This window comes from Silurus meridionalis, chromosome 22, assembly GCF_014805685.1.
Source record: "Silurus meridionalis isolate SWU-2019-XX chromosome 22, ASM1480568v1, whole genome shotgun sequence".
Taxonomy (NCBI): Eukaryota; Metazoa; Chordata; class Actinopteri; order Siluriformes; family Siluridae; genus Silurus; species Silurus meridionalis.
In genome coordinates this window covers 7,149,534-7,161,339 of record NC_060905.1, presented here as the reverse complement: position 1 = coordinate 7,161,339, position 11,806 = coordinate 7,149,534, and the positions used below count along the sequence as shown (strand labels likewise).

At 34.3% G+C, this 11,806-nt stretch overlaps 2 protein-coding genes across 3 annotated transcripts in view; both read right to left on the bottom strand.

Moving 5' to 3' along the window:
• LOC124376065 overlaps positions 1-5,896 on the bottom strand; it is an 11,908-nt gene extending 6,012 nt beyond the window's left edge. Inside the window, exon 1 of the mRNA XM_046834944.1 lies at positions 4,964-5,896. The gene's annotated coding sequence lies outside the window, so the exon portion shown is untranslated. The remainder of the gene's footprint in view (positions 1-4,963) is intronic.
• Positions 1-11,785, bottom strand: part of il4r.2 (interleukin 4 receptor, tandem duplicate 2) — an 18,488-nt gene extending 6,703 nt beyond the window's left edge. Inside the window, exons 1-11 of one of the 2 annotated variants that reach the window (XM_046834946.1) lie at positions 11,647-11,770; positions 11,108-11,385; positions 10,908-10,998; positions 10,699-10,816; positions 10,401-10,555; positions 9,599-9,762; positions 9,342-9,486; positions 9,137-9,230; positions 8,479-8,542; positions 8,226-8,311; positions 7,394-8,101 (exon numbers count right to left, since the gene is read on the bottom strand). In XM_046834946.1, the coding sequence (XP_046690902.1) occupies positions 7,435-8,101; positions 8,226-8,311; positions 8,479-8,542; positions 9,137-9,230; positions 9,342-9,486; positions 9,599-9,762; positions 10,401-10,555; positions 10,699-10,816; positions 10,908-10,983 (1,569 nt within the window). In that variant the 5' untranslated portion in view covers positions 10,984-10,998; positions 11,108-11,385; positions 11,647-11,770 and the 3' untranslated portion in view covers positions 7,394-7,434. Of the gene's footprint in view, positions 1-6,189; positions 8,102-8,225; positions 8,312-8,478; positions 8,543-9,136; positions 9,231-9,341; positions 9,487-9,598; positions 9,763-10,400; positions 10,556-10,698; positions 10,817-10,907; positions 10,999-11,107; positions 11,386-11,646 lie in introns of those variants that run through there. The other variant, XM_046834945.1, reaches the window with a different exon arrangement.
• Between the last annotated feature and the right edge of the window lie 21 nt (positions 11,786-11,806).

The following is an 11,806-nucleotide window of genomic DNA, read 5'->3' as shown; positions in this document are numbered from 1 at the left end:
ATAGATGAGATTTATTTCTTTTGCATAAGATTAAAATAAATACAATAAAAAAAAGACAAAAAAAATAAAAAGTATAATCCATAAGATGTTCAGGGAGAGGCAAAAAACTCAAAAGGCCTTATTTAAAGCCTCTACCTAAACCAGGGGTGGCCAACCTGTCAGAGACCGAGAGCCACATTTTTGACTGTGTTACCGCAAAGAGCCACATCATACACATGGGCACACATGAACATCACCCATCCCTTCCTCTTACACACACACACACACACACACACACACACACCTCTGCTCAGCCAGATTTATTGTAAATGTCACACACCAACATAATGACAGAAATTGACTCCTACAGTGATAAGACCACAGGACAGTCATTTTCAACAATGAACATTGTGTGCACTGTCTCACACACACAAACTCTTAGTTTAAAGAGGTCCACAAACAAAAATATAATAATTTACAATAGCGTTTTTCTTTTACTATGCATGTTACTTAGTGGGACTTTTGGCATTCCTTGCCTTGAACAATCCCCTTCAAATCTGCCTCGTATTCCGTTGTTGCCACTCGAAGCAATTCTTTCACATGGGTGTCAGTCAGAACAGATCGATGCTTTGATTTCACGTGTTTCAGGGTAGAAAACACAGACTTTGTGTTTTTTTATGTGTGTGTTTACTTCGTTTGAGTTCAGTACGGTATTTCCGTCAAATGCGCATGTGCGTGAGATGAATATAACGCAGGGGTGGGCAATAAATTTTTTACAAGGGGCCACATGAGAAACCTGAATTGTGTCAGAGGGCCACACCAACGATAATATTTTTAGGGATGCACCGAAATGAAAATTCAATTCAAAAGGATGCGCTTTTTTATTGCGTCATTACAATTGTGTTCCTGCCGTGTTGTTTCGGTGATTTAGGTATTTCGGCCGAAGATTTTCGGTTCATCCCTGTAATTTATGATTGGCCTCATGCGGGCCAGACAGGAACGTACAAAGGGCTGGATGTAGTTTGCCCAGGTCTGATATACTGCAAAGTTTCCGATTAGGGGCAAGCTCATTTAAGTCTTAAAAATACCGTATTGAACTCAAGTGAAGTGAACACGCACATTAAAAAACAAACAAACACAAACTTCGATATGAACGTAAGAGCCGCATGAAACCAGCCAAAGAGCCGCATGCGGCTCGTGAGCCGCGGGTTGGCCACCCCTGACCTAAACAATAAAGAAATCAACAACTAATGAAATTATGTCAAAAACCCAGGAAAAATGTTTGAAATGTTAAATGTTTTTAACCATTTATAAGTAAGATCATGAAAACCATATCTATACATCTTTTTCAATAAAATATAATGATTAACTGTATCAAACGCTTTTGACTTGCTTTTCAAGTGCATAGGTAACCTTGTCAATTAGGGGAAGTAAAGTGATATAAGAAGAATGATTTTTTTTTTTCCGGAATCCATATAGATTTTTGTAAAGAATAGAATGTGTATCTGAGTAAAAAAGAATTCGTTTATATACAATTTTTTCCAAAATGTTTAAAAAACATGACAAAATAGATATAGGTCTATAATTGTTAAAACATTGTGGATCATCTGCATCAACAGATTAATAAATTTAGCTATCTTAAAATCCTCTGGTACCATGCCTGTTTATGAAGAAAGAGAAAAATGTAAACAAGTGGCTTCAATACTGATACATTTCACCTGTTTGACAAGAAAAACTGAAATATTACCTTTACCAGCTGAAGTTCTCCAATAATTTGACTTATTTCTTAAATTGCTGTTCACTTAAAAATAGAAATAATAGTAAAATATTCTGATATATAATTCAATGATTCACCATTTCCAAAAGGGTAATATTAGCTAATTTATGACTGTAATGAACAAAAAACCCCAACATTTCTGAGCTATATTAAATGTATTATTTAAAGAATTGTCACCATCCACAAAGTCCAAAGGTAGCTTAGAAGTAACTGATTTATTATTGTCCATGCGGTTTTAATATCGTTTGAACATTTGTTAAATTTTTCATCTAAATATTGTTTTTTTTTGCAGATCTAATAGAATGAATATATTTATTTCTGAAAAGTTCCTAAACACCATAGCAGGGTAAAGTAGTATTTAGAACATATTTTCTGTATAGTGTTTCATTGTTCTCAACATTTTTTTAAAACTAGCTGTAAAACAAGACTTATTAACATACTGACTGCATATCTTTGCAGCACTACTAACTGGAAAGCATTTATTAAACCTAGAACTAACTGTCATAAATTGCTCTATCAGCATCATATTCCTTATACAGATCATCCCAAGATGCACTAGAAATCAAATCTTTAAATTTAGATAATTTCAGAATTCTCTTTTGCTGTATTATTTTTGATTGTTGAATCTTATTTTCCCTAATTACAGAATAATGAAATATGGGAAAAATGATCAGACAAATCTACCATATATTCTGTCTTGTCTGAAATTATCAAACTTTCGCAGATTGTGAGATTTTAAAATCGTCAAGCTCTTTTTGTCTCATTTCTAGGCTCACATTAAACTTGCTTTGACAGGTCATCAATCCTCCCGTTTAAAGAATCAACTATGATTTGTACGCAGGTTTTGAAACGTTTTTCCTGTTGTTCAAGCAAAGTTCTGTAGAAGTCTTGAAAAATGAATTACATTCAATTAAAAACTGACAATTTTCTTACACTATACCACTATATGTGCCTGACCATAATATTTAAACTATTACATTTGAGCAAATGTGTATATACATATAAAAAGTTATTACTGAAAAGCAGTGCAAAAGTATCAAACTTTATGACAATATCTATTGTTTAAGTAGCTGTACAAATAAAATAATAAAAACCTTTATTTACAGCTTCCAGCAGTATACACGAACATAGGCAATAAGGCATGAAATAATACTTCAAAATACAAAAAATGTATAGGTATGTTAAAGAAAGTAGGAGAAAAAAGAAGAAAGAAAATAAATGTTTGTTGAGTCTGTGCAAAGTCCTGTCGACTCAAAGTGCATCATATAGAATGTGTAGTGCACAACGGCTGACAATGTTCAGAATGGTGAGGGAAGTCAGCACTGAACTAAAACTAAAGCATTGCTACATACTTGTTACATACATGGTAAATATGCAAATGATCAGAATTACACATATGATTGGAATTATTATCTTCAGATTGTCATTTAGAGATGGTGCTGAGGACACAGATGCATGTGACATGGTCAAATATGTTTATTTATTTATTTATGTGAAAGGTTTAAAAAACTAATAAAATACTAACAGGTATTAAACCAATATGGATCACTGTAGTCACTGAATATTAAGTTTAAGTTAGATTTTATTCTTGCTCTCACAGTATAGTTGGAATTGGACTCAAGGTTTTGGCCTACAAGCCAATAATCCTGTTGGCCTTTAATCAGTGTCACCTGAATGGAAAAAAGGAAAAGAAAAATGTTTTTATTATTTACATAATAATTGTAATTGTCATATATGTAAATTGGTGTCCGTTTTCTATTACACGTAGTCCACTTACATTTTTTCTGCTTTCTTTGTTTCCTTCGACATAGTAAGTGAGCTCTGAAATCAGATCACTGTTCAATACGGGCTCCTTGGTCGTATATTCGGTGTCCCATACAATATGAAAGTTTCCATCCTGTGTCTGATTGACTGATACAATAAATGGCTTTTTGGGCTTAACTGTTTAGAAGAAATGCAAATAAATGTAATAAAGTTAAATAAATAACACAGGAACATAACATGAATTATATATAAAGGGACCAAGTAAAAAATTCATTCTAACAGCTATACATTCAACAGCATCTACCATCTATGATAAATGATACATCAGGTTTTGTGATTTTCAGACAGAATAAAGACTTAATAGACTTAAAAGAACTCTGTGGTTACTAACAGAAAATGTTAACTTCTTTACATAGACAAATACACAGTGTTATAGCAAGCTGGGTCTACAAAAGCGCCACAGAGTCTCAACTAAAGGAGACTTTATCTCTCATGACAACTTATTCACTTTTATATAATATCTGATACTTAAATCAAAAACATCTCAAAACATTTGAATGCAGAGGCATCATCATGTGAATTAAAGAAATAAAAACCTTTATAGTACAAAGAATGTCATCAAACATAAAATGTAAATAAGTGAGAGGTTATGTTCACTTACTGCTTTCTGAGGTAGAGATAATTTCAGTGAACAGCACGTTTTTATTTTTCAGCACTTTAACCTTGTAGTCCTCATCGACAACAAATCCAGAGGAAACATTTAATAAACATTCACACGCATTGGAGTTTAGCTGCTTGAAATCACACGTGAACAAACTGCAAAAACCAGAAGAACAAAGTATAGTAATCAAGTGATCATTAACTTGGCATAGTTTGATCCTTTAATTTAGGAATTTAAAGTGCACTGAGAAACTTACAGATTATCTCTAGAGGCATTGAGACTGTATTCAGGGCAACTGTCAAGTTGAACCGGGGTCAAAATGCACATCATCTCTGAGAGGTAATCGTTGATGCATTCCAGATTCAGGTTATGTTCTGAAAGCATCATTTTTTAAGGTTTGAGTGAATTCAATAGTCTTACTGATAGAGTGTTTTTGCAAAAGCAAATTTAACAGCAAACTTGCCTGCTCGGGTGTGGTGTTCAGAAGATTCAGTCAAGCCAAAAGTGATTAGAAAGCCTAGATAGAGGATGAAGATCATGCCACCCATCCTAGGCTGCATTAATGAAAAACTATATATTGGTCTCCTCTGATTCAAAAAGGGAAAACAAAAAACAAAAAACAAATATATACACACACACAAACAGATAGACATGATAGATAGATAGATAGATAGATAGATAGATAGATAGATAGATAGATAGATAGATAGATAGATAGATAGATAGATAGATAGATAGATAGATAGATAGATAGATAGATTGTGTGTGCTTCAGGAACTCACCGTTGTGTTGAGGCAGGAAGTAGAAGACAAGACTTGCAAGTTCTCCTGGGATCACAGTCTGATCTGTTTGGTTTCTGTCCTGAGTTTTACACCTATAGCACATGTCCTGTATTAACAAGTTTACATTGTAGTGCACTGAAGAAGGTTAACACCAACTCCACCAGCAGCAGAAGCAGCACCTCCTCCTCCTGTCTCTTCCACTCCCCCGTTACAGGATTGGGCGTGTTTTTACTGCTTTTAGTGGAACAACAGTTCTCTGGAAAATCGCATGGAAGCAAACTCCCATTTCACCAAAGTACAAATGTAGAACATAAGCCAGCAACGCATTACTCACGAACACATTCATGTCGAACAACAGGGGCGTGAGAAAAAAGAAACAAGGAGATTTCTGAGAAACTTACTGTACTTGTAGCAGAGTAGTCTGACCAACTTCAGCTGGCGAAAATTTAAGCATATTCTTAAATTCAAAACAAGTAATTTCTAGTACCACATGATAAAAGATTATTCATTTCAGGACAGTTAAATACACTGCACAAAGAGTCTATTATGAAAAACATTAGATTTCATGAGTCATTACAGATTATTATTATTACTGTGAAAAAAATAAAAAATTCTAGAAGACCTGAAGACCTGGTCTAATAAAGCTTAGGATAATCATGGACTGGACTGGGTGTAAGATTAGACATTATACAGGTGTGTTAGGGATTAGTGCTGGGGAAATAGGGTTTAGATTAAACTTTAATGCATGGGGTAATTTGGGATTATTCCCTGGATAATTGGAGATTATTTTGTAATGTTATTAGAGATAATTCCAGGGGGTAATTAGAGATTTTATGGGGTGTATATATTACGGGCCTTTTTTTAAAAACAGCTCACCATAGCGCCACTTACCAGTGAGCGGCATCTAATTTTTTTGTTGCTGTACTTTTTTAACTCACACTTGCATTGGTATAAAGTTAATTAATTCAAGATAATTATTGTGAGAAATCATTAATACGATCAGTGTCTTCACATAGATGAATATCATTAATTTTTAATAATACCATATAATTAAGGTAAATAAAGCAAATTTGTTAGAATTGTGTGTATCAAACTGGTAGCCAAGAAGTAGCTCTCAGTGTCAAAAGGTTGTGACCCTGATTTTATATATATATATATATATATATATATATATATATATATATATATATATATATATATATATATATATATATATACACCTCCAGATTCCTGTGCTTGTTTGAGAACTACTGAAGAGCTCTTTTTAGAGAATAGAACAAGACCTTTATTTGTCACCTATCTATTACAGAAAAGTGAAATTCTTTTCTGTGCATATCCCAGCTTGTTAGGATGTTTGGGTCTGATCCATGATACAGCACTCCTGTAGTAGATATAGTTGAGGGCTTAAATCCAGGGGCCAACACTGGTTGCTCAGCAGTGCTGGCGCCTAAACTTTTGTCCTTCTAATATATGTGTACATTTATAACATTGTTATTTGTATAACCTATAATGTGTTTTGGTTTGAAAACTAGATGACTTCCGTTAATGGTGCAAGGTCTTAATGAAATTTCCAGAGCAACATTATACAATTATAACAACAAAAAAAGGAATAAATCTGTAATAAGCAACAAGTGCATATGAATGTGTAGGTCTGTTGTCCACATATTTTTGGGTTTGTTGTTTATGTTGTAGGGTAGCATATACAAATGTAAACAATTTAGGATTTCCCTTCTTTTTTCACCAACCTGACAAGCACTGCCTGTAATTTCCTTAGAAATATTGTGAAATGTGCAATGAACATCACCGCTGCCAAAAGCAATTCTGAAAGAACCTAAATATTTAAAAACTACATGTTTTCTATGGTGTATCATTTATTAAACTTCCAAAAGATTTCCTCATAGTTACAGTTTAATACAGGTGTACATCCTAGGTCTTTCCTTAATAAGGCAACTTCACATTTATTCAGAGGAACGAACAGTATAGACAAGTTTGATCAGGTCTTTTCAGAGAAACAAATCACCTATGAAACAGTCCACGTTGCATAATATGTCCATGATGTGCGCAGTGATATATTTTCTTTCTGTTCATGGCTTCCAGTTAACAAGTTATGAAATAATAATTTAATAAATGCACTTTTTTCTGTAATTTTTCTATTATCTATGTATCTTATGTTGTTATTGGCCATCATATAAGATGCTAACATAATTAAAACATTCTGTTTCCCATAGTTCAGCATTTTATTTTTGTAGAGTTATTCATTATATACATGTAAATAATAAGTCTTGTACCGATGTTAGTATAAAGCATCAATAGCAATGTATAAATATAGTGTAACACTTGAGAGTAAATTTATATCATTCATATTGCCATAGTTAAAATGTATTCACTATTAAGCAGTAAACTTGTGCTTAAAAAGTATGTTCTTACAAAATCTTTCATTATGAGAAAATGATGCAGACTGAGTTGTGAATTCAAACCCTGTGATAGGAAGAGTCAATCTGAATACCTGGAGGAGTATGCAAAACTGGGCCACAAAGATGTTTTAGCTCGAGTTCACAGGCAAGGCTCTGCTGTTCTTCTGAATTTCGGAGTAAGCTCTGAAAATCTTTATATCCGTTCTCCACTTCGATGATGCCGGTTTCACAGGAAATATTCTGTGGGCTGCACATTTGCTTTTCCATGATCAGATTAACGTTATTCGGGATGCTAATAAATGCTTGGTCTGTTGGCGCACAATCTTGAATGCTGGTGTTTTTAGATCCTAAACAACCAGTGCATGGGCCGACAGAAAACACATGCTCCTTCTTATTACGGTCATCGAAAAAGCCCATAGTAGGTTTGGGAAGCTCGTCAGAGCCAGAGAACATATAGAATTTGTTAGTGAAACGAAAACTATTCCCACGTTCCCGTTGGATGTCGTCACTGTTTGGTTTCATGTTTTTTAAATATTTGGTGGACATCAGGTTTGTTTGACGAAGGTTTGTTGGCTGAGATTCTTGCACAAGCTCCCAGTGAGCATTATTGTCTTCTACACTCTCATTAACTGTCTGGTCGTACACCACTTCAGATAAACTGCCATCTTTACCAAGGCTATTGAGGCTATTTTCACCTCTAACATCCACCAAAGAAGATCCCAGCCTGAGGACAGGAAAACAGTAAGACTTTAGAAAAGCACTTAACAATAAAAGAATATCGCTTATTTTATTTATTTATTTATTTATTGCTACTTTCTTTTCAATACTGTAAAATAAAAGAAAATCACCATGTCTTGTCCCCAGGTTGGACCACTTTTGACGAGTCAAGATGAACAGGTGAAAAGTCGTTTTGAAATGACATCAAGTTTGGGACCTTGTAAAACATCAAAAGTATGCAAGATAGAATTAAACTGTTTCTTTTGAAAGTAATTTTACCGTGTGTGTGTGTGTGTGTGTGTGTGTGTGTGTGTGTGTGTGTGTGTGTTGGGGTGAATAGTTTTTAACCATGCAGCAACTTATGGGAACACAAATGCTACCTACCTGTTTTACAAAATTAGTGGTAATTGTTGGGGTAGGAATCTTTTCCCACCACACTTCGAGGAGTCTGCAATTAAAAATGAATTACGTACAATTAAAAACTGACTATAAAAACTATAATATGTGCCTGACCATAATATTTAAACTATTACATTCAAGCAAATGTGTATATACATATAGAATGTTATTACTGAAAAGCAATGCAAAAGTATCAAACTTTATGAGAATATCTATTGCTAAAGTAGCTCTACAAATAAATAAAGATATAAAAACCTTTAGTACAAGGATTTGGAGGGTTAAATACAGTTCTAGACCATGGGTAGGCAACAATACCTACACATTGATCTAACAGTACTAACTGTACCTTCTTATTCTTTTGGCTTTTCTCATTAGGGTTCGCCACAGCGGATCATCCCTCTCCATACACCCTGTCCTCTACATCAGCCATCTTAATTACGCCTTTTTCACCTAGTCTCCAAAACGCTGTCCCTCTAATAAACTCATTTCTGATCCTGTCCATCCTGGTCACTCCCAGCGAAAACCTCAATATCTTGAGCTCTGCTACCTCCAGCTCCACCTTCTGTCTTTTACTCAATGCCCCTGTCTTTAAAACTGTACCTAAACTATCTAAAGTAACTAAAATTAAAGCATTGTTACATACTTGTCGTAACAGTAGTACATGGTGAATATGCAGATGATCAGAATTACACATACGATGGGAATTATTATCTTGAGATTGTTATTTGGAGATGGGGCTGAGGACACAGATGCATGTGACGGTTAAATATGTTAATTTTTTAATTAATTCATTAGTTTATTTATTTATTTATTTATTTAAATGATTTAAAAACGAATAAAATACTAACGGGTGGTAAACCAATATGGATCACTGTAGTCACTGAATATTAAGTTTAGGTTAGATTTTATTCTTGCTCTCACAGTATAGTTGGAATTGGACTCAAGGTTTCGGCCTACAAGCCAATAATCCTTCTGACCTTTATTCAGTGTCACCTGAATGGAAAAAAGGAAAAAATTAATAAAACTAGTCAGCTATTTACATAATAATTGTAATTGTCATATATGTAAATTTATGTCCATTTTTTATTACACATAGTCCACTTACATTTTTTCTGCTTTCTTTGTTTCCTTCGACATAGTAAGTGAGCTCTGAAAACAGTTCACTGTTGAATACGGTATTCTTGGTCTTATATTCGGTGTCCCATACAATGTGAAAGTTTCCATCCTGTGTCTGATTGACTGCCACAATAAATGGCTTTTTGGGCTTAACTGATTAAAACATGCATTAATAAAGTTATATAACATAACACAGGAACATAACATGAAATGTGTAGAAAGGTAACAGTAAAAGAATTGGAAATGCTATACATATAACCGCATCTACAATCTATGATAAATGATCTTTCAGTTAGCACACATTTTGAGATTTTCAGACAGAATAAAGACTCACTGGACCAAATAATCCCACAACATGCAATTATAAACTAAAAAAACAAAACAAAATAAAATTCTGTAAAATAATAAATTGTCTTTGATGCATACAAACAGTTTGGCATCTTTATTCTTTCTTTATATTAAAAGAACTCTGTGGCTACTAACAGAAAATCTAAACTCCTTCACATAGACAAATACACAGTGTTATAGCAAGATAAAACCAATGTGAGCCAAGCTCGGGCTCATGTTAATAAGACAAGCTGGGTCTACATAAGAGTCTCAACTAAAGAAGACTTTATCTCTCATGACAACTTATTCACTTTTATATAATATCTGATACTTAAATCAAAAACATCTCAAAACATTTGAATTTAGAGGCATCATCATGTTAATTATTAAAATAAACACTTTTATAGTGCAAAGAATGTCATCAAACATAAAATGTAAATAAGTGAGAGGTTATGTTTACTTACCACTTTCTGTAGTAGAGATAATTTCAGTGAACAGCACGTTTTTATTTTTCAGCACTTTAACCTTGAAGTCCTCATTGACAAGAAATCCAAAGGAAACATTTAATAAACATTCACACGCATTGGAGTTTAGCTGCTTGAAATCACATGTGAACAAACTGAAAAAAAAAAAAATGAGCAAAAAAAAAAAAAAAAACAACAGACGAACAAAGTATAGTAATCAGAATTAATCAAGTGATCATTAACTTGGCATAGTTTAATCTTATAATTTCTTATAAAGGAATTGCACTGAGAAACTTACAGATTATCTCTAGAGGCATTGAGACTGTATTCAGGGCAACTGTCAAGTTGAACCGGGGTCAAAATGCACATAATCTCTGAGAGGTAATCGTTGATGCATTCCAGATTCAGGTTATGTTCTGAAAGCATCAATTTTTTTGTTTTTATGGTTTGAGTGAATTCAATGGACTTAGCGTGTTTTTGCGAAAGCAAATTTAACAGCAAACTTGCCTGCTCGGGTGTGGTGTTCAGAAGATTCAGTCAAGCCAAAAGTGATTAGAAAGCCTAGATAGAGGATGAAGATCATGTCCCCGATCCTAGGCTGCATTAATGAAAATAAAAGAAAACGAGGATTTTTATAATAAAGATCTTTTTTTTTTATAATAGAAATAACGCATATACTGATCAGCCATAACATTATGACCACCTGCCTAATATTGTGTTGGTCTCCCTTTTGCTGCCAAAACAGTCCTGACCTGTCGATCATTAAAAGCATTAACTTGTCCAGCAATTTGAGCCACAGGAGCTCGTTCGTTGGATCAGTCCACGCAGGCCAGCCTTTGCTCCAATTGCATCAATGAGTCTTGGCCATCCATGACTCTGTCCCCGGTTCACCACTGTTCCTTCCTTGGACCTCTTTTGATAGATATGGACCACTGCAGACCAGGAACATCCCACAAGAGTTTTGGAGATGCTCTGACCAAGTCGTCTAGACATCACAATTCAGCCCTTTTCAAACTCACTCAAATCCTTACACTTGCCCATTTTTCTGCTTATGTCAACTTTGAGGACAAAATATTCACTTGCTGCCTAATAAATCCCACCCACTAACAGGTGCCATGATGAAGATATAATCAGTGTTCTTCACTTCACTGGTCATAATGGTAAAAGGTCATAATGTTAGCCTGATTGGTGTATAGATAAAAGTATAGCTTACTAACTTGGAGTTAACAATTAGTCATCAACTCACCGTTGTGTTGAGGCAGGAAGTAGAAGACAAGATTCTCAAGTTCTCCTGGGATCACAGTCTGATCTGTTTGGTTTCTGTCCTGGGTTTCACACCAAGCACATGTCCCTTATTAACCAAGTTTACTTTGTAGCGCACGAGTGGCACTGAAGAAGGTTTAGGA